A 23636-nucleotide genomic window follows, 5' to 3' on the forward strand; every position below is an offset into this window, starting at 1 on the left:
GACAGGTCGGCAGACTATATACATTACCACCCCAGTATACACAAAAACACATGCAATCTGCAGTGCACCTACTATCACATTAACCACAAGAAGAGAGAATGGAGTGGGAAGAGGTGAAAGGGATTGAGTGGGTGGCAGTGGGAGAAAAAGATGGAGAAAGAGGCAGAGGGAGAGTAGGAGTGAGTGGCACATGGCTTTCAGGCTAAAAAAAGATGAGCAGCACGAAACCAAAACCAGAATCTGGATTAGCTAGATAAGGAAAAGGAGGGGGACAGGGGAAGGCAAGAGGAGAAAATGTAGGTTTCCTCTGCACACGCTCACTTTCATGCCCATAAATGTCCTCTAAAACATGAATACTGAATGAGTGTGTGGGTAGAAGAGAACATGAGGTTGGGAAGAAGGAAGATGAGAAAAAAAGAAGGTGAGATGGTGAGATTCTTTAGGATGGACAGAAAACTGCTCTAGTGTGACACAATAGGGAGGGATAGGATAATTAGAGCTGGCAGCAACAGAGCCAGCAGTGTGACAAATGCTGAAGAGGATCTTGATCTTAGCAGAGTGTAACTCTGACCCAGGCAGAAAAGAGACAGACTGGAGCAGATGGATGCATGGCAGCGAGCAGAGGAGAGAGAGATTTGGTGCTGTACTGCAGTCACTCCAGCATAACTTCAACATTTTCTCTAGACGTTCTTCATAGCCTGTTTTTCCAGGATTGGACCCAACACCTCACAACATGCCAAGCCATCCTCGGCTTGCCTTCACTGTCTCAAGCAAATATTTTTTGCTTTGCAGTTCTTTTGTATTGGTTATGAAAACACAGAACAGGAAAAATCATTGTATGTGCCAGAATGTTTACTCCTCTTCAATAATAGCCCAGCGACTAATGCTGTAAAAGTTCAATAACAAGCCCAGCAATATTGCAGGCCATCAACGTCGATCAATCCAGTTAGGAGTGGAATTATGGCAATTCAGTATGTGCTTGCACATCACAGGCATTGTGTGAAATACGAACAGATTTAAAAAAATTTTTAAAAAAAGATGTTTGTCTTTAGTTCAAAATCTGTAATAAAACTCATACAGCTCCTGTTCATGTCAGATACATTCAGGATGTATTTAGATCCACAGGTAAAAGCTAGAGTTTGCTTTGCTGGACACTAAATTGGTATAGATTATAGATTCTTTAATCCCTTCTACTATTCCTCTCAGTCACAGCTGCTGTTTTTAATTCTCATATAATAATGACAAGCTGTATTTAAAAAAACAAATGTAAATGGAACATACTAGTTCATACTGTATGTTTCACCCAGTCTCATTCAACCACCAGCAGAAGTGGATTCTCAGCTTTTAAACAAAACTACAATGAAATGAAATTTAAATTTCTGTGTTTTTGTATCAAAGCATTAGTAGTGGCATGCAAACATTTATGATTTAGTGTGTTTATCCATGCATCTGCCTTTCTTTTTTTTTTTTAACAAAATGCTGTTTATATGTCTGTTGGTGCCTGGTGCTAGACTGTTAGTGCTAGTGAGTGCCAGCATCAAATTGTGTGTTGCTGTCTGTAGAACAGCAACATTCTTAGTAGAATTAAATTTTTTACAGAAATGATTGTTTTGCAACAGTGATGCCCTGCGATGGACTAGTGACCTGTCCAGGGTGTACCCTGACTCTTGCCTGCTAATTGATGGGATAGGCTCCAGCTTCCCTGCGACCCTGAATTGGACTAAGCGATATGGAAAATGAATGAATACATGTTTTGCAACACACTAGTGGACAGTTTTTAATTCAGAAGTGGGAATTTACGTTTTATCAGTTGCACAGATATCAGGTTTGGACCAATAATTCCCGAAGGACTGTTATTTGTTCAAACCACCAGTAAGAGAAAGAAAAGATGCCAGTGTCACTGTAATCAAAGACAGTGTAAATTTGTTGTGGACTTCTTAGACCAGTCACATCAATAAATACACAATAAAATAAAGTAAAAATACAGAAGTGTTTTAGGCCTCATATCAGTCTGAAAATTACTTATTTGTGGCCATCCATATGTTTTCATCTATAGAAATAATGAAATAAATGTATATGACAAATTGTCTTTTATGCTTAACTTTCGACTTTTTATTAGAGAAAAATTCTCTGTTGCTTCAAAAACATATTGTGAACATTTTTTTTACATTTTCCTATTATAAAAGAAGTTACTGTAACCTTGATAATGAAAACTAACACCCTTATACAAAGACCATTTTTAGTATTAGCAAAATCAGTGTTTGACTCTCAAACCTGCACCACATTGCAGGTGGAGTGTCACTTTGACTATTAAAAGCGCCACTGCTTGTATTGTTCTCTGTCCATCCATTTCTAAGTCTTTTTATGAAAGTAAAATCACTCCCGGAGGAGAAAAGGCATGCTTGATTACATCATTACATAGAAAGGAGAACAGTCATACAAATTACTACATTGCAGTGCCGCCTATAAAACTAGGAAATCCTGTATCTCTGTTATGATAGTAGGTTAGTATTCTCAAATGTTGATTTTAAGACCGGTTTGTAAGATTTGCTTTCTGCTGTGTGTTTGGAGATGCTTGCTGTATACACCCAGGAGTTTTAATCTTGGTTACAGATGTGATAAATGGAGAGGTTACACAGGTAGAGGATGTGACAGAAAATAAATGGGCTGTAAGCAGCAGTCTGTGTGCCACAGCTTGATGCTGCTGTTGTTGCAGCATACTCACCGTGAGTGAGATGGAAGAGAAGGATACTAAAACACCAGCTGCTAGTCATACCAAATCAACACGCTGTCTGCGAAACCAGGAATAAACAGCAGTACTGACATCTGATTTTAAATTCAAGTTCAGTATCTTTGGCTTCCTCAGTAGTGTGTTGTATTGATACGTTGACAGGTGTAGAAGTTTGAGCAGTGAGACCAGATAGGTTCAGCCTTTACTCCAGTGGTGCATATATTATTGTATGGTATACTAATAAAACAGGAGTTTTTTTTTAAGCATGTGTAAGATTACAGTGGATTTCAGTGAGTTTTTGCGAGTGGAAAAGATGCATTAGATGACTCACATGCAACTCAGTTATCAGTTGTAGTGCTGCATACCTATGCCTTGTTTGTCTTGGTCAAAGACAAAGCCATAATGATGAACGAGCAGCCCTTTCATTGTTGCTCCATCATTGTTGTTGCATCACGTGGGTATAGGCCTGGCACTCAGTAGTACACTGTGTGTGGAGGACAAAAGCATTGCTCACACACAGGAATATCATAGGTTTTCCACCAACCGCATTCCATTTGAATGCGAATGGACTCACTCAGGGAAAGCTTTAAGGGTTTGGATGAGTCATGCCTCAAGCAGAATGCTTGGAAATACGTCTGTGTGGGTGTGTGTGTGTGTGTGTGTGTGTGTGTGTGTGTGTGTTTAAGCTTCAAGTGCACAATATCAGTGTATTTTCTTCTTGAGAAGTTTTATAAGGCTTGGAAATACTAGCTAAAATTTCAACTCATTAATAACTCATTAATAACATAAGGAAGTTTCTGTATTATTCCCACAACATCAATAATAGTTTGGTTTAGCGTTAGCTTTAATCCCTACTAAACATTACTTCTATGTGTTGAGAACATGCAGATCACATCAACATGCATAGTAATATAGAAAACGTATCCATTTTGGCATGTAGGATTTAGAAATTTGTTATTCCTGTTTTATATAATTCATGTAGACTTGTGTTTTGTCACTCACCAGTATGATCTGTGTATGTATGTGTGTATATATATATATATATATATATATATATATATATATATATATATATATATATATATATATAGAGAGAGAGAGAGAGAGAGAGAGAGAGAGAGAGAGAGAGAGAGAGAGAGAGAGAGATTATTTATTTATTTAATTATTTTTCTAAACTGGTGTGCTCCTAACAGCTTTCTCAGAGATAGGTGTTGCATTGCAGTTTTCATTTGGAAGATCCTACTCTGAACTGCTAACAAGATTGAGCACAACACTGAAACATAAATCAGATTTCTGTGCACTCAAGTGTTACATAATTATGTTTAGGAGAGGAGAGTGTTGTGGGAAACAAAAGTAAAAGGAGACTTGCTCACTCCTCAGAATAAACCTGACCCACACAATGTCTGAGCTTAAAACGTTAATAAAAAGTCCCTTGGCTCTGTAAGGTATCCAGCATTTGCCTGAAGAGCTTTGTTTGACTTTTCTGACCACTATAATTAGATCCCATAGTCAGCATAGTGTGTATTGTCAGTAGACGATGCACTTTGTAAAGTAGAAAACAACAGTCGACATTGAATAATCTACATAGAATAATACTTTCTGTATGTTTAAATGTAATTACAACTCCTGTTGGTGCTTCTTTTTCTATTCTACACCATACTCTGTGCCCCAGATGCACCACGGTCAGTTGTAGCTTGTACTGCTGTGGGGCCTTTTGTGTAAACTGATCATTAGTCAGCACTGTCTCGCAAAAGGTTTTGTGTTGTCTGATGGTTTGTGAAATGATCTTTATGTCATCATATACCTCAACAACTCAAGGCCGTCTGGAGTGAAGAGGGTGTTCTCTACTTTTTTAAAATGAGAAATATTTATATGACACTCTCATAATGTTTATTCATATCTTTTGGGGATAATGATTTGGTGTTGTCTTAATTTTTCCTGTCCATTAAAAGCATTTAGATAACATCTTTGACAATTTTTTATTATTGTTAAAGGAATTTGACTGTGAATTGAAACGTGACTAAATTACTTTATTTTCAGAGGATCTGCAGTTTTCATAGATATCTTTGTAAGCATATGCCTATAATTGTGGCTTACTCACATTTGGGGGGTTAGGAAAGCAAACTAAAGGAACTACAAAGACTTAGCCCAATGTAACATTAAGGACACATTTACACCAGGATAGTCTAAGACAGTGGTTCTCAACTTTTTTTCCTCGGGGACCCCCTTCATGCATATACTAAAATGCAATGGACCTTCTGCATCACCCTGTGCTGAAACCATGCTTGGTTTTAGGCTTTCTAAAGAGAGATTTTCATCATATATACTGTATTCTGGTTGGGCCCTGTCCTTTGATAAAGCCAAAATTAAATAAAAAACATACAGCCTTACTGTTTTTCCTTAAAATAGGGACAATTTGTGGACATTAATCACAGTGGCTCTAATGTTCAAAGCCTCAAGGACCCCCTGTGCTCTTTGGGGGTCCCAGATCACAGGTTGGGAACCACTGGTCTAAGAGACTGTTTTTCATTGGGTGGTTAATTTCCGAAAATTTTCCCATCTTGGTTGGGTTTAGTTTGCTTTCAGACTGCATTTTACTCAAGTGGACCAAAGCAACTCGACCAGCTACAACAGCTTCTCACTAGGGGGAGGTCTCAAAAACGACCACTTACCAAAAAGATAGAAGACGAAAATCTGGCTCATTGATTGGCCAAGACTGAAAACCACAACTAAACAATGGAGTAATAATACATTTATTCAGTCTTGGGGTTTCTTCTTTTAGTTTGCTCTTAAAACTCAATGCAGTTTTCACCAGAATTTGTTCAGTATTAACAGCAGGAGAGGCAGCACGATATCTAAGATGTTGCATTTGCTTTCCCACGGTCATAGCCCTGGACCAGAGTGCATTTGCAAGCAGACTAAGATCGTGAGTTTTTAACTGGATGGACTTTTCTTCTATGGTCCGCACTAGAGTCACACTGCTCCAAACGGACTGGACTATCCATAGAAGCGTACCAAACAATGCTAGTGTGGATGAGGCCTAAAGCCTTATTTATACTCCCTTTACATATGTAAATAGGTACATCTGTTCCAAACGTCATTGCTCTCATATATGGTATGGTTATTATGCAATACATCCACCATAGGGCAGTGCAGAATTTAGAGTGCACCTCAAGAATCGAACATCAGTTTTAATCAATAGTAAAACATGGTGTTGGTGGAAGATATCACGATAATGTAAATTCTCAGAAAGAGACATAAAAAGAGTTGATGCAGTGATGGAGGTGGTCTGTGCAGTCACATACTTTTTTGTCCCTCCCGCGGTTTCCTGTGGTGCTTCTCCGTTTGCTCTGTCAGGGTATGACCGACATACTCAAAAAGATGGTCTATGTGAAATTTTGTTGTAGACTACAATTTTAGTGTAATTTATAGCATTTGACTCTAACGAGGAAAATAAGTGCTTCCGTTAATGCTGACAGTAGTAGCCAAATGGCTCCACTAATGGGCTCACATCTTCTGGTTGGTGGATGATGGGAAGGCCCCTTGGAAGGCAGCTGCTCTTAGGATGGTGTTATAAGACACAAGTCTTCTTCCATGAAATTAGACTGGAAGCGCCCTGTTTGCTAGTGAGTACCAATAAATCAATAGTAAAGTTGATCAGCTGGTTTGTATTTAAGTCATTGCAACTGTTTGATAAATTGCAAGCATAAAGATTATCGAGTAACCCTCTACTGGAAAGTTTTTTGACTGAAGGAAAAAGGCAAAGTTAATTCTGATGTGAATATTTGTATTTAAAGGTTTAAATATGTTTTCTGAACATTTCATGCCACTGTCATAGTATAACCAGTTAAAGTATTCTACAAATTAAACCTATATTACGGTTAAGAGCAATTTACTGGTGATGGACATTACAACATACATGCATTAAAAATTACATAGAGATGGATATTAAATTACAACTTGTACTGTATGATACATAGTTTTTCTAGGTTGTTGGTAAAGGTATCTTTGACTTTTATCTTTTAGCTACAACTTTTGACTAATCACATTGTGAGTTATTTGTCTCTTCTTTATCCTTTGAATCAAAACCAAAATTAGCCCAGAATGAAGTTGTGGTGTTTGGCTGTCCAGCTAAACCAGTGTTGCTCAGTCCTGGTCCTGATTCAGATTAATGGTCCTCATAGTAGAGTTCTTTAAAAATCTGCTAATGAGCCATTCATTTCAGGTGTGTTATAAAATGGAAATGTCTAAAGCAGTATTTCTGAACCCAGGTCCTCCGGATCCACTGCCCACTGACCAGGATTGAGAAACACTGAGCTAACCCCATGTTGTTAAAATCAGCAAATGCTCAACAAAATGTGCTTATCAAATTATGACTTTTCTAGTCATAATGATGACTCTAGCGTTTTACACATAAAGCACATTTGTTCATTCATGTCTACAAACATGCAGAGCTTTTTATTCTAGACTGCTCATATTTTCAACATATACACAGTCAGGCACCAGCGGGCACACTGGGAACATTGCTGGAATTCAGCATCTTTGACACATAGGAGAGAACACTGGAGAACATCAGCTTCAAGTACTGACCTTCAGATTAGTGAAATATGTGCTCTACTTCTTGAACCATGCTAATGAGTAAGTAATGGCCCTACGATGAGCAGAAATATCACAAATTTTCCATTCACTTGTTAAAGTTTGGGAGTCAAACTTGGTCCCATTTCAAGATAAAGATCAAATGATGTTATTACTAGATTCATTCCAAATCAGTCTGTTTGGAGAATGCACGTGGGAGAGAGAACAAGGCTATGGCCACCCTGCAGCTTGTCAGTATTTCCCAGATTATTTGTTATGACTTGCTGCAGTCACACTTTGCTTTTAACACATTTTCTAATTTGGGACCTGCACAACCAGCTCTTGCTCTCTGATATGCTCCTAAAGAGATGCATCTGCCCACCCCATCCTGTAGGACACACTCTTCTCTCTCTGAGCTTTTATCCTGCAATCTTGTTAAACTAAGAGAGAGCAATAGTCATGCTATCTCCACATAAAATCGTCTTTGGGTCATTTGCATAATCCTGGTTCTCCCGGTAATATGTGCAAGATGTCTCACTATGGGATGTTCTCCTCTGGAGCCTTCAGAATCATTATTCTCATTACACCAATCCTGATAGGCTGGTAAACGTGTCCGTCACCATCAGGTAGCGCCATCTCCCTTAAATAGCTCATGAGGATGACACCATCTCATTTAAGATAAGCACCTCTTCTCGCTTGCCCAAGCAAGAAGGGAGGGGGTCGCCTTCGGCAGCCTGTCCACCATGAGAGGCCCTATCCAGCTGCACCGGGGAGATGAAGTGCTGTCAGGCAGCTTGCTTCTTCTTCCTGGCCTGGAAGGTGGCAGTTTGCATGGTTGGAGCCAGCGGAGCTGCAACCAGGGCCGAGGGTTTCTTGGACCAGCCAGCCCGACCGGGCAGGCGATGTGGGGCGGACTGAGGTTTGGGCTGTCTGGGTAACTTAAATTGCAAAACTTGGGAAACAGCAGCCGTGAAGGCTTTTCCCTGCATGAGTGGAAAAGGAGCAGGAGCCTTCCTAGGGCAAAGCTGGAGAACTTTGTTCTCCTTCTTCTTGGTTTCACATCACCGTTGCATCCAGCATGGAACCAAAAATCCCCTCCAGGACAATGGGCATGTACAGTCCATTGTCCTTCTCTCTGTCTGACAGGTTGGCAAGGTTGAGCCCCCACCCCCATTCTTGCAGCACCATAGTTCCCAGTGCTCTTCCCGTGGCCTGAACCGCGCATCGTTGGACACGGAGATATAAATCGGTGATGACCGGTATTTCCTCCCATGTTGCTGGGTCCTGTGTTTGCCCAAAATCCCCACACATCTCAGCCTGGTAAGCAGTAAGTAGGGAGAGGACATGGAGCGCCCTGACCAAAAGCACTGCTGCCTTATAAATCTTCAAGGTCAGGGCTGCCTGAAAGCATTCAGACTTGGACAGCAGGCTGGGGCTGCTGGAGGACACTGCCAACATTCGGGGATGAAGGTGGGCAACAACAAGTGGCTCAATCGGAGGCATGCCGAGCAGACCCAGGCTCTCCATCGCCACACACTGGAGGGAGGAAGCCCTGGGAATCGGGCTCCTGCTGTTGTAAAGGCGGTCTTTCCATGAACGCGCCACCTCATCTGGCAGCTCTGGGAAGACGGGGAGAAGATGTTTCATTGCACTCTTGGCCAAGGTCAGTTTCTTCCCCTCGTAGCGAGATCCGGTGGTCTTGGCTACAACAGTGGCCAGGCTAGCCGTCTGTGGAGATTCTTAACACGGAACATTGTTAACACGAGACGTCGATGGCCAGTCATCGTGTTCCAGCCCCAGGCAACTTTAGCATACCTGATGTGGGTCTCTGTTCGATATCTTATTTCTGCAAGCACCGGGACGGGCCCTGGAGTCCCCGAACCTTCCGTTCCTCTCGAGCTGGTGTGTAGGCAGGGAGTCAAGGCAGTTAGCTTATGTGTTAAATGTGGAGAAGCCAAAAAATTAGCTAGTGTGCAGGCTGGGAGTAGAGGCGGTTAGCTGGTGTGCTAAATGTGAAGAAGATGAGAATTTAGCTTTCATGCTAACGCTCGGTGCCCAAACCGCAGCGATGTGGTGTTGAGGGTAGTGCTAACCAAACCGTGGAGGGGCAAGAAAGCAATATGGCCTGGTGCGACTGATGGAACAAAAGAGTCCAAAGCTAGGTAACGCCTAGCGATCAAAGCCAAAAGATCAGTCTGGAAACAGTTTAGATAGACAGCCGTGGATGAAGATATGCTCCGAGTGAGAAGAGGCATTTGAATGAGGTGGTGCTGTCCGCATGAGCTTTTTAAGGCAGATGGCACTACCTGATGTGGACTGACACATTCACCTACCAGTCAGGATTGACATAATGAGTTTAATGCATCTAAGGGCTGCAGAGAGGCGTGCATCCCATAGTGAAACATCAAGCGGAAAATTATGAAAGAGAACAATTTTGGGATTTCACGGCTTTGAAAATTAAAAAAGCTGAAACCATCAGGGCCAAATGATGGTTTCTAATTTTTTATGAGTAAACAAAAGGGGAACTTTATAATATTTACATACGCATTCACATTTTATACTTAAATTTAAGCCAGTCTGTAATTTGAGCTTATTCTGCACATGGGGAATTAGGAGGTCTCACAACAACAAGAAGAGCTCCTTTGCTGGCAAAACAACAGGAAAGTAATTTGTGTGCATCGGCAGACTTACTCTTTGATGAATAATAAATGTCTGGATAACAGCAAATCTCACACAGTATCTTCATAACAGGCCATGCACATTCTCAAAGAACTTGAGTTACCTCCAGTAACTATTGTGTGTTTGTTTTATTTATTTATTTATTTATTTTTGGCTTGTGATCATTTGATAGTCTTGTACTCTACAAAATCTGTGATGTCAAAAACTTTTGGCTGCACAGATTTCCAACAGAGGTCTGTGGCACAAATAGCATTTAGATGCTAAAGTCATAAACGAGCGCGTGAGATACACTTTGAAGAATAAGGAGCTTCAAGGTGCACTTCATAAACAGTAAGACTCAAAATTTATATAACTGTGTACTGTAAAGAGTATGAGATTTAGCAGCGCTTTCAATCATATCTTGTGCCAGAGTAGTAATAGTGTTCAAAACAGGTGGAGTTTTTATTTTGTTGTTTGTTGGATCTAATTTTGCCCCAGTTTCTTTAACATTTTAATACATTTCAAATTTAAACCAGGTGATATAAAGTGAGGATTTTCTGCTTGTCTTGGTTTTAAATTGGTTTGTATATAGCATAACTCAACTGCTGCTTGGGCAAAAGCCATCTCTGCCTGTTTGATCATTTTGTGATATTTTGAAATAATCTTTGGTTGTAAATAGAAGCAAATAAATAACTTCCATCAAAAGAGTAAGATATGAAGGAATAATGATTTGGAGAAATGGTGCTTAATGAGTTAATGCAAGGCCAGCAGGTTTTAGATTTTTTCCCTGTTCCAGCACAACTGATTCAAATAAAATGGATCCAACAGCTCGTTGTTGAGTTCTACACATTGACCTATTAATGTGAGTCAGATGTGTTGAAGCAGGGAAACGGGACAGAGTTTGACATCTCTGGGTTTATTATGTGCACCTTTCCATCAACTTTCTTACTTAGTTTTAAAACACAAATTTCTTTTGGCAGATGCTCTCTGTCTCTCTCTCTCTCTCTCTCTCTCCAGCCATATCTACCTTGAAAACATCTAATTAAGTTCCTGATAAGACAAATGTGGTGGTTAGCACCGTGACCTCACAGTAAGATGGGCGCTGGTTCGAGGGGAGGGGTTCGAACAGTGGCCTTTCTGTGTGGCGTTTACATGCCCCCCCACCGACCCACACACACACACCTTTGTATGTGACCCTGAATTGGAATAAGCGGTATAGAAGATAGATGGATGGATAAAGACGAATCATGTTTTTGTTTTTGTTTTTACATTAAATAAAAAAAATACATATTTGGAACACACGTCTCCAACAGAAAGTTTGTACTTTTTTTCTAATCCCATTTAATTTATAATTATGTCGTTTTTATTTTCCACTGTTGAAGCCTCTGCTGGGAGTTCAAGTAATACTATAAGAGCAGGCCTGAAGGAACTTAATAACCGGGTCCTTGGCGATCTAGTGTGCGCTTGTATATAAAAAAAAAAAAAGAAGCTTTGTGATTCTTTTGCCCTGATTATTGTGGCCTAAATTAGATTTGTGAGGAGTTCTGATGTTTTTTTCATTTGAGGACCTTTGTCTTATTTCCTTTACCCTCCTGTGTTATATCAAAGCTGAGCAGTTTCACTGAAGAATTCAAATAGTTTTTTTCTTCAATGCTTGTTTGTCCTTTCAGGTTTAAAATCTGCCAGTCAGTAAGAGCACCTGCATAAGCGGTTTAATTGAAAGTAGACTTACTTATTGTCAGAACACAGAAGTGTGTCTTTATTACTAGCATTAAAAAGAGAAGGTTAATGTTTTTAATTGGAGTATGCTCCTTGACATTTGAATAAAACAACCACATGACTGTGACAAAAGCGTTAAGTACAGTGAACTTTGTTTTCAGTCAAACTTGTCAGGTGTGTGTAACCAGTGAGGGTCTAATGGTGACTACTTCTTCAAGTTTAACAGAATTCTCAGTCGTAAAGATTTTGATCACGAGCTCTCTGCTGCTGAATGTAAATTTTCATGCAGGGATAGAAGATAGTTCACACTCAGGTGACTAGTAGATGCCTGCTTTGTTCAAGGTATTCACAAAGCCAAACTCTTTCTACCATTTGCTGCTTCCTATCCGTAGAGGAGGATAATTGCTGCCATGTCCTGTTGCGCCTTTGAATGTCATTCACTGATAGCTGAAGATGGTGCTGCTTGCTATTTTGTGAAAATATTATGGGTTCATATTATGTGAGGCTGCAAAGCCTGATTTAGTAATAAAGCAAGATAACATGGCTTAATAATGTTGCCCATACATACATGCTGAAGAACATTTTGTTTACATTCAGTCCATCAAATTGTATGCTACATATTCTCATAAAACATGTATAAAGATATTTTATTTCATCTGTAACCTGGATTGTTTCCAGCAGGTTTCTTAGTACTTTAGCTGGTGCATTACTGTGTTTTATAGTGCATTATCTCAACCTACATCAATAGAATTGTGTGAGGCTACTGGCAGTGAGGTTTATTGCATCATTAGTGTTTTTGCAGATTGCCTCCGGTGTCTAATAGGAGGAAAACGAGCAGGGAAGAAATGCAGTCATATGATGTAGTGGTGTCTAAAACCTTTGGAGTGGTAGGCAAGCTCAAAATGTCTTGAATTAAACTGATCAGTTTTTGACAATGAGAGAACAGTGTATGTAATAATGTACTAGTTGTATTTGGTGGCTTAACTCATGCCAACACAAGTTATGACAGAGAAAAGCCAAACCCTTGGGGCAGGGAGGATGATTTGTGTTTAGAGGAAGTTGAGTAAGCAGACTCTTAAAAGCTAAAGAATAGCTAGAGGAACATTGACAAATATTCAAACATATTTGAACAATTTTATACGTATTAACACAGGATAGAAATTGCACTTTGCCCATCCCAGCTTCTGGAAATGTTCATGTTAAAATTAATGTGGACCGAGGGGGCATGGGAAATCCATTCTGACAAGAAAGTCTTCAGTGTTTCTGATTGTGTTCAGAATAGAAAAGGGTTTGCAAATGCAAAACTGCAGTGAGCAAATGCCAGTTTTTCCTGTTATACTCGACACATCCCTACTGAGATCTATGTAGGTGGTAGCACAAATGTCTCAATGAAAGTTGCTGGTTGTTCACTTTAATTTGTTTTTTAGTGATTTCTTCCTTAAACACATTCCTATTTTATACAAACCATTAGTATTCTTAGCAAGATAATTTCTTATCCTTTACCTTATTTTTCAAACACTTGCATGTCTGCATTGTGTCATTTCTATCCCTTTTTATCCTAATATACTTTAAGTCCCTCTTCATTGTCTTCTGATGGTTTAATTCATTGAGTGTCAGCAGTTAAAAGTTGCTCTTTAGCAAAAGGGAGGACCATTCATGCTTTAGATGTGTGTCACAAAAAGTGGCATGGCAAGTGTTTCTACTGGGGAAAAAAAAGAATGGACTCAATAACATGCCAGAAATTTCAGGAAGCTAACATCACAGTGGAAGTAAAATAGAAAAAAAAATGTGAAGAGGAGCTAAGCACACCTGTGAATCCACCTGTTGAAGGTTTTGCTATTCCAGGCATATTCCCCTGAGTTAAGTGTAAACGGAAAATCAGCAGAAAGATAAATAAAAAAACTGATATCTTTGTAGAAGCCTAGACGTAAATCTAACAAGGCAATCTCTTTGCCGATTTATGCAGACACAATCCATACTTAAATTTAAACAACTACGATGGTGGGGATATTTCAGTGCTGCCAATTTCACCACAACTTTAAATGACATATTAAAAAGCGAAGGAGCACTAAAAAATACCAAAAATAATTACCAGTACTTTATTTATTGTAAGGAAATTTTAAATATACTGCAGTCAGTAGTTTTGTCTTTTTTGACGGTGCTGAAAGCCATCCTTTAATTTCCAGTAAACATGGAGGAACCATAAAGGCTTTATCAGTCTGTATAGGTACCATAAGGCCTTCATCAGCCTCTCTGTGGCTCCCTCTCTTCCTCCTATTTCCTCCCCACCAGTCTTTAACAGTTCATTTCATTTTAGCCTGGAGGCAGTTTGAAAATCTCCCAATGCTTTTTTCAGAAGAGAAAGGATAGAGTAACATAAAAGAAGCTTTTTCGTATGGCGGTAACCAGTATTCCATATATTAAAAGCTTGTTTCTTTCCGTTTTACATCACGTTCCACTCTTTCAGCATCCCTTCATCCTCTTTGCCTCGTCTACCTCACCACCCATTATATTTCTTTCTTCTCCTTGGTTTGTGGTCTATTTTTGTTATCCATGCCTCCCTGTCTATTATAGAACATAGTTTAAGAAACCAAAGAAATGCAGAAAGTGCAGCATGTTGGGTTTCACTCTGTTACTTTATGTATTTCTTAGGTTCCTAATTTGTATGCAAGATTTAATGTTTGATTCTTGGGGAAAAAAAAAAAGTTTTAAGACAGAGAGGCAAGATTTTGAATGACGTCATTTTGTTCCTGCCTCATCTTTTCCCACAGGGCCGTGATGCCTGGAATGGTGATGTTTCGGCGGCGCTGGTCAGTTGGCAGTGATGACCTGGTGCTGCCTGCCCTCTTCCTTTTTATATTACACTGCATCTGGTGAGTCAATGTTTCTTCAGGTGTATTGATTTTATATATATATATATATATATATATATATATATATTTATATATACACTTTAAATCTCTCTATGAAGACACACTTCTTCATCTGACTCACCGCTTCCTTCTCTTTGTTTTCATTCTCAGGTTAGTGGTTCTGTCTGTGGTTCTGTTTGGCCTCCCATATGGCTCAGACCAGTCATGTTCTGTAACTCTGGTGGACCATGGCCGAGGGTATTTGGGCATCTTGGTCAGCTGCCTCATATGTGAGAGCGCCATCATGTGGCTGAGCATGAGGGGCAGCATTTTGTACACGCAGCCCAGGGAAGCTGTACAGTACGTCATCTATATACGTCTAGGTAAGGCATTGCAGGATTCTCCTTGAGGGTATTTTTAACAATGTTAATGCTTGTTAGGATTTAAGGTAGCTGTCATGAGGATTAGTTCAGGTTTCAAATTAAGGCTTGAACACTCTTGGTATTGATTGTACAGATATTGATTTCATTCTCCTCATTCCTTTCATCCCCAGCTATTCTGTTAGTTGAGCTAGTATATGCTGTAGTAGGAATCGCCTGGCTTGTCCAGTATTACCAGCCCTGTTCTGATGTCACAGCCAAAAACTTGGCTTTAGGTGAGTGAAAGGGAATGCTTAAGGGACCCAAAATAACAGCTTTATAGGAAAATGATTTTCCATTCTTCAATGTGAATAATATTTTTAATGCTTTTTGCAGGAATCGTTGCATGCAACTGGCTTGTGATATTCAGCGTATGTATTACCCTCATGTGCACCTTTGATCCTACGGGTCGGACTTTTGTCAAGCTGAAAGCAACCCGTCGGCGTCAGCGCAACCTCACTACGTACACTCTCAGGTATTAAAATGCTGTGAAACTCCTACTCCCTGGCTTTTGTTTCATCTTGAAACATGACTCAGGCACATTTCACTTTCTTTTTGCACAAATTTAGTCATGACAGAATTCTTGTGCCCAAATTTTTTTTTTTTTCCTTATTAGACACAGATTAGAAGAAGGCCAAGCCAGCAGCTGGAGCAGGAGGCTAAAGTTCTTCATGTGCTGCACAAGAGCCCAGGATACACAATCAGTGAGTCACATCATGTACTCAACCTAAATCATAAATATCTAAAATCAACAGCTAATTCAGGGGGTGTGACATACAGAAGCATTTTGTCCAGCCAGTTTCCAGTGATATTATGCGAGAGTGATAAAATAAAAAGTAATTACATATATTAATAAAATCATAAAGTATATATATATATATATGTGTGTATGTGTGTGTGTATATATGTCTATATATATGTGTGTGTGTATATATATATAATATAATATAAAATAAAATCAGGCTAAATCAATGTAAAATGTTAAGCTGATTTAAAGTTTTTTTGTTATTCCAGTCCAATAGACTTCATTGGGGAAGTCCTGAAAGTTAAAAAAAAAAAATCCACAATGATTCCAGTGGACTTTTATCCACTACATTCTGTCAGTAAGTTTTATCAAGTGGTGTTTTAGTGAAGAGGATTTCAAGTGTACAGGTAACTTTGAAATGTGATAAATCAATTTGGTGATGCACAGGGTTATTCTGGTTGCTCCAGTCAACAGGTGTCATCAAGGCAAGGGCAAGGCAGTTTTTTTTGTAAAGCACATCTTTTGTACAGGACAATTCACAGTGCTTTACATAAGACATTACAAGAATTACAGATATTAAGAAATTGTAAAAAGCAGCAACAAATAGCAAGAATCACAATAAAATCATGAATGACATTAAAATGATTAAAAGCAAGGTAAGTTACCATGCAGAATTCATTTATAGGCGCATGAGATAAGAAATGTTTTTAACCTAGATTTAAAAATGTCTACATTTGGTGAAAATTTTATCTCCACTGGCACTTTGTACCACTTGTTAGCGTAACAGCTAAATGCTGGTTCTCCATGTTTAGTCTGGACTCTGGTCTGGAGTAATTGACCAGAGTCTTTGGATCTAAGAGCTCTGCTAGGTTTATATTCTCTGAACATATCACAGATATATTCTGGGCCTAAACCCATCACTTAAACAAAGGTTATTGCTAGTAGATCCGAACAGTTGCCTCCTCATTGGGCTGCATCTGACCTGAGAGTCTACAGAATTGCATTTATGATGGTTAAGGAATATCTATCCTACCAGCTTGTGGCAGCATTCTAAGCAATGGTTTATTTTATTTTATTTTTTCACAATAACGCATTGTAGCAAAACAAAATAATCATCAAATCAAATCAAACTTTATTTATATAGCACTTTTCATGCAGGATTGCAGCACAAAGTGCTTCACATAATAAAAATGCAACAGTTTTTGCATCTTAAAAACCTAAGTTACAACAAAGTCACAGATAATGGTGTCTTTTGTGTCTTGTGCCAAACAAATTTACTTTGCCAAGGGGAGGTTTATGGGTATAAGGCTCCTCTTAATAAGCTGATTGATTATTTTTTATTATTGTTATTTATTTACTTTGAATTATGGAATCTATGTAGTCTTGCTGGAACAGACTGGAGGTGACAGAAAAAGGATGAGGACAGCAAAAAGAAGTAAAAAGGAAAGCAGAAAGAACAAAGAGGAGACAAAAACACAGCAGATAGAAGGCAACAACCCTTCATTCCAAACTATCACCTGACAACCAACTGCTACATTTTTACCAGAAACACACCAGAGAATTTCCTACAGCTTTTACAAAAAAAAATGAGCTGACAGTAATCAAGAGTTCCTAAATAATAACCAAATCAAGAAACATATCACAAATGTATCACAACAAAATACCAAATACACACTCACAGAAAAAACTAAACAAAAATATCTCTTAGTGTATAGACCCACTGGACAACTCGGTGACTGTGTCAGCATGAGTATGAGAAACGAGGAGTGATCAGTGATGAGGAGTGGTGAGTGAGATTGTGCAAATGCGGCCACGCCTCCACAGAGGCTAGAGGCAGACCAGGGCAGCCCAGAGACCCGGGTCATCAGCAACAGTCCCGGAGCACGAACTTAAGCCACCCCACATCGAAGACGACCCCAGTTCCACCCAGAGGGTGGTAGAGGAGAGCCCCAACCAGAACCCCCCACGGTCACAGGGCACAGGCCCTGGCAGACCAGAGGACAGCAAGTCCTAAATCCGGTCTTCACCACCACCCCCAGCCATCCCCCCATCACATCCTACCCAGATGCGGGAGACCGAGCAACGCCCAGGGTCAGCAATCCCCCATCAGCGCAGTCAATCCGGGTCCCGGCTCCTGGGGAAACCACCTCCCCTTCATAGCAACATTTTTTTGTTCTTTATACAAGATATTCTCCCAGGCATGTGCTTTCTACTGGAATGATGTGCATCAGGATACAGTGATGAGTTTTGACACCGTGTGTTCCAGTAATGTGCTGTCTGGCCCTAGCATTACACAGTTTACCTGTTACATGATGATGAGAATGGAATAAGAAACCTTTATTAGTCCCTGAGTGGGGGAATTGCTTGGGAAGTCCTTGGTGACTCTGACATTTTTGTTGCTCTGCATTACCAACCCATCCTCATATGTGCTGTTTTTATGTCCAGGATGCATATTCAGAAGTGGCAAGCCTTTTCGCAGAGTTCTTCAGAGATTTGGATATTGTTCCGAGTGATATTATTGCTGGTCTGGTGCTTCTCCGCCAGAGACAGAGGTCTAAGAGATCTTCTATTCTGGATCAGGTATCAATCTTTGCAAAAAAAAAAATGTTGGGAAAAAGTTTGATGTATTCAAATTATTTAAAACACTTTATTTTTCTCTTTCACAGGCCAACAATGACATCTTAGCCTTCTTGTCAGGGATGCCTGTCACTCGTAATACTAGATACTTGGACCTGAAGAATTCGGTGAGTTTCTGCTGTGAGATTAACTGACGAAGCCAAATTCAACTTGTGTTAATGTTATGTTGTAACCCACATGGAACGGGTCTCTTGTAAGTGTTAAAAGGTTTCAAATGTGAGAAATTCCTGAAACGTTTGCAGCATGCTGTATGTCTTCAACTAAAATTATATGTTGATATTTTTCATGTTATTGTTATGCTGATAGAGGTATGCTTCTCTCTTTCCCCTTTCCCCTCTCCCAGTCTGAGATGAACATGTACAAAGATGTATGTTATTACATGCTCTTTGCTCTGGCTGCATATGGTTGGCCCATGTACCTGATGAGGAAGCCCGCCTGTGGGCTGTGCCGCCTCGTGAGCTCCTGCCCGTAAGCACTCAAACATACACCCGCACAGTTTTATCTATTTGTTCTCTGTGTCTCATGAGCCTCTTTAGTGCAGATCAAATTTCACATGCGTCAACACTTGCCAAGTGCTAATCCACTGAGACAATACCACTCTAGTTAGACCCACTAACTGACACAAGCAGTGTCGAATTTATCACATTCTCTCACCCAGATTTCTAGCACTGGAATGCAAAGTATATCTTTAACTAACTAGCTGTTACTGTCATTTTGTCGCATCTATTTTGTCTACTGTTTCTAAAAACAATCTTGCACTGATTTCCTTTTTATTTCTTTAATATTATGTATTTATTTTATTTCTTGTTATGTTTCCTTTTGTACCCAGCTGCACATCCGTGTCCGGCTCTCGCTTGACTCAGTCTGTCACGGTGGAGGAGGATAATTGCTGTGGCTGCAATGTCCTTGCCATACGCAGACACTTCCTTGATAGAGATCTCAAGCAGGTTCACATTGTCTACACATCTTGCCATGACGCTGTGAGTAATCCGACAACTGGCCAACAAGCAGTCAGAAGTGTTTGGGTTTTACTTCGTCATTAAACAGGATGAGCTTTATGAAAGGGTTTTATGTGATCAGGGAAACATTGTTGAATGTTTTTTTTTTCTCATCACCCCTGATAATAATGGTTAAGGTGCATATAACACAGGCAGTACTTTTGTTAAACAAGTGTCTTACTACTGTCATTGGCCTTATATTGTAGTTTCGACCTTCATTTGTGCCTGTTTATTTAAAGACTTAACTCAGCTATGCAGTTGCTGAGATATGGGGTCAGGGGTAGGGAAAGCTGTTTCAATCTTAAGCTGTAAGTCAGGTGTTTCAGGACTGCAAATGCTGTCAGCATCTCTTCATATGAATGTTGTACTAAACTGCCACTGTGATTAGGTACTTTACAGTTAATTTCAGCTGATTATTTAGATGCCAAGACATCACTATGGAGAGGATTGTAGACATTTTATATAAGTGTAGTAACTGCAGCCATTTAATATGTTGCTGCCCTGTCCATGTTTGTTATAAACCTGTTTTGCAAAACTCCTTTTTGTTTAAACTGGTGTAAAAATGTGAATAATTGGCAATAATGTTGCACTTGGGACTACAAAATGTCTCAGCTTGTCAAATAAAGGTAACAACAACAAAGGTGTGATTAACACATTAGTTAAATAATCTGCATTATTTATAGCTGCTCTGCTTCGGGCCTTACAAGTATAGCTTTACTCCCCTCCTTTTTGTTTTTATATTCGGAAACAGTTTATAAAAGACATAACAGTCTCCTCATTGCAAATATATGTGTGTGTGCGTGTGTGTGTGTGTGTGTGTATGTATATATATATATATATATATATATATATATATATATATAAAAAAATATATAATTTCTTCAGTACTAAAACTTGTACTTGAGCCACTAATTTGTAAAGCAGTGTGCTTCTAAGTGACGTCAACCAACACTGAGTTTCCAGCCATAAATTCCCTGATTTATGGCCATGTACAGTTCCAAGATAGGAAAGGCTTGATTATTAAGACTAAGCAGTTGCTCAGCTTGCTGAGCTGCATCTTAAACTATAACAACTTAAACACATCCTTCTTAAGTGTGGATGCAGAATGGGGAGGAGTGGCTCTTTAGAGTCTTCCTTTCAGAATAGGGTCTGTGTCAAAGAGAGCTACAATTTACACACATCATCTCTTTCATTACTTAGATTCAAAACATTTTCTTAACACTTTTCTTAACTCTGCTTATATCTCCATCTTGTAAAAGGTTTATGAGACTCCCTTCTTTGTGGCGGTGGATCATGCAAAGAAGAAAGTTGTCATCAGTATCAGAGGGACCCTTTCACCAAAGGTGATCTGTATTTCATTTTAGTTTTTTAATTTGTCTGCTTTTTTTAAATCACGAATCACAATCACGTTTCTTTTTTCCAAAATATTATCTGACCTCACAGCACTAACACCTCCAGAGGAGGTGGAGCGCTCATGGTTTAGTATTGTATTTGCAAACTCCCACACCCTCCACAAAGAGAGCAAGAGCGTGACTGTCCACTCTTGGAGAGTAATCTCCTATATCTTTTTATTCATAAGCATTTTGGAAGATTCTTGTAGTAATTTTTAATTGAATTGGGCCAGCAGTTGAGAAATGTAATCAAAGTTTAGCTGAATGTGAAAGGCAGATTGCCTTAAGAGGAAAATAGCTTCTAATTACATTATAAATGCACAAAGATTAAAGAATAACGTGCAACATGTTAATAAGTAAATCTAAGGAGCCCTGGCTATTTGTGTTGCTTTATCTTACTAAATCCTTGCTTTAAAAGTTTAAGTGAGGTTTTTTATTTGTTTTGTTTTGTTTTTTTTCCATGTCTCATGTGTGTCTAAAATGAAAATGAATCTGTCATATGGAATGTACAGAAGCTCACATAATTCTTTTATAGTCTTTTATCGCTTGGTTATATTAGTTTGTACTGAAAATGAAGATTTTGATGATTAAGTATTTTAGCTAATACGTGCCCCTTTAAATAAATGTGTGTTTTTTCATTTATTTTTCCTGCTTTATGCTGTCTGTAGACTTTTTAATTTGTCTTGTGTGTTTCAGGATGCCTTGACTGATCTGACAGGGGACTCTGAGCGTTTGCCTGTGGAGGAGCAGCATGGGACCTGGCTTGGTCACAAGGTAAGAAATTAAATGACTCGCCTGCAACTGCACAATCCCACAAGTTTTTTTTCCATCTTTTTAAATCCCTGTGTTCTTCATAGGTAATTTCAGCTGTTAGTAACATAATTGCTATTAATATTTTAAGAAAAGATTATTGAGACGGACTTCCTGTCCATATTGCTTTCTGTCTCATTTTGCTCTCTCCATTGAATCTCTCCCTCTTTCTCTCCAGGGAATGGTTTACTCAGCAGAATACATTAAGAAGAAACTGGAGCAGGAAATGATCTTGTCACAGGCTTTTGGAAGAGACCTGGTGAGTGACTCAGTATACTGAGGAAAGAAAGGCTCTGTAATGATCCTGTTCGGTCTGAATTTCTTTTGATATCACCACTGTTCTTCATTCAGAGCTATAGCAGATATGAAGCATTACTCTATTCTGAATCTTGTTGCAGAAACAAATTGTCAGAGTAAAGTTTTCCTTTTCAAAATAACAAAAGTGTGCTGTATTGAGTATAATAATTCTGGCTTTCCCTTACACAGAGCAAGGGCACCATGCACTATGGGCTGGTGATAGTTGGACATTCGCTTGGTGCAGGCACTGCTGCTATTCTGTCCTTCCTGCTGAGACCTCAGTACCCTACACTTCACTGCTACTCTTACTCTCCACCTGGTGGACTTCTCAGGTGATTAAGTCTGTTATACACAATATAGGTCAATCTTAACAATAGATGATCATTCTTTCTGGTTGGTTAAATGATGCTTTTTTTATTTTATTAATTTTTTATTTGTGGTTTTTGATATTTTACTTTATTACATACAGGTACGAAAAAAAGAATATCTCTGAGTCCACATGGGGGTGGTGGTTGTTATGTGTTATGTGCCTTATCCATGTGGCTCTCAGTAGTTTTTTTTTTATTTATAGGTGCTTTTTTTTCTTCACTTGTTAACGTCAGCAACAGCAGTTTTAATATTTCAATTTATCACCACCTCAATGCAAAGATTTAGTAACTGAATCAATTGCAAATTGTGACAGACCGGCCGTACACATGCAATGCTCACAAAAAGATCAGGATAATTGACTTTTTGTACACTATAATCTTAAGGTGAACTAGGTACAACTCTTCAGTGTACATAAACATACTGCTTTCTAACAAGGTGATTAACCACACAAACAAAATAAAAAATAAGCGTCATGAATCAACCACTAAATGTTCTGGTTCAATGATAGATTGTATATAAACAGTTCTCTTCATCATACTGTTCACATTTTGACATCATTGGACCAAGACGACACTTAACACATGACAAGTTATTGATACATTGACATTTTTATGTTGTGGTATAGCCACCCCTGAAGAAAAATGAAGAAAAGTTTGTAACAGCAGTTGGCATCATGCTGCAGTACACCTGTGTGTCACTGAACTGAGTGAGTGGAATAAGACAACTGAATTATCTTATTCCACTCATGGAAAATATTAGCACTCTTGATCGTGTCTGTTTCAAAGTAAATATTACATTTGATAATCGTTCTGTTTATAGAAAATGACGCTTTTGAATGCACTTGTGTTAGATACTGAGTGATATATTATGAGTCTTAATTATGATGTGCCATTTTCTTTGAATTCTTGCTTGTGTTGTTCTTACTCAGATTTAATTCGCTTTGGATAAAAGCATTATGCCAAATGACTGTAGAACTATACATGTACACATGTGAAGGCAGATCAACCTCTTCTGTAGGAATACAGGTTTTGTTTCAGTTTAAAGGATTATATGTTGAAATGCTATGCTATATATCTACGAATGCTCTCAGGTTTCTGATCCTTTATTTCAATATATCCCTTAAATCTTTTATGTAGGACGGTCCACAGTCCACACTGCTATTTGCACAACTCTGATCATTTAAGCATGTATGATCAGATTTAATTCTTTTTTTAGAAATGTGATTTTTTTTTCTTTTAACAGAGAACATATTCTGAACTCATCATTTATCTGGCTGATTTTGTTTGATGTGTTTCTCTTTTATGTGCCCAGTGAGGATGCCATGGAGTACTCTAAAGAGTTTGTCACATCCGTGGTGTTAGGAAAAGACCTGGTACCAAGGTACCTCTGATACTGTACTAAGCGTACGGTGGTTAGTTTTATTTTTCTCCATTAT

General features: G+C 39.0%; 1 protein-coding gene across 2 annotated transcripts in view; it reads left to right on the forward strand.

The window, feature by feature from the left end:
* dagla (diacylglycerol lipase, alpha) overlaps window positions 1-23636 on the forward strand; it is a 38448-nt gene that overhangs the window by 4562 nt on the left and 10250 nt on the right. For both annotated transcript variants that reach the window (XM_041986474.1, XM_041986482.1), the window contains exons 2-15: window positions 14455-14556; window positions 14707-14918; window positions 15089-15190; window positions 15291-15429; window positions 15571-15658; window positions 18145-18279; window positions 18366-18443; window positions 18680-18804; window positions 19166-19316; window positions 20594-20677; window positions 21422-21499; window positions 21714-21794; window positions 22022-22164; window positions 23513-23581. In XM_041986474.1, the coding sequence (XP_041842408.1) occupies window positions 14462-14556; window positions 14707-14918; window positions 15089-15190; window positions 15291-15429; window positions 15571-15658; window positions 18145-18279; window positions 18366-18443; window positions 18680-18804; window positions 19166-19316; window positions 20594-20677; window positions 21422-21499; window positions 21714-21794; window positions 22022-22164; window positions 23513-23581 (1580 nt within the window). In that variant the 5' untranslated portion in view covers window positions 14455-14461. The remainder of the gene's footprint in view (window positions 1-14454; window positions 14557-14706; window positions 14919-15088; window positions 15191-15290; window positions 15430-15570; window positions 15659-18144; window positions 18280-18365; window positions 18444-18679; window positions 18805-19165; window positions 19317-20593; window positions 20678-21421; window positions 21500-21713; window positions 21795-22021; window positions 22165-23512; window positions 23582-23636) is intronic.

The sequence above is a fragment of the Melanotaenia boesemani genome, chromosome 1 (genome assembly GCF_017639745.1).
Source record: "Melanotaenia boesemani isolate fMelBoe1 chromosome 1, fMelBoe1.pri, whole genome shotgun sequence".
Classification (NCBI taxonomy): Eukaryota; Metazoa; Chordata; class Actinopteri; order Atheriniformes; family Melanotaeniidae; genus Melanotaenia; species Melanotaenia boesemani.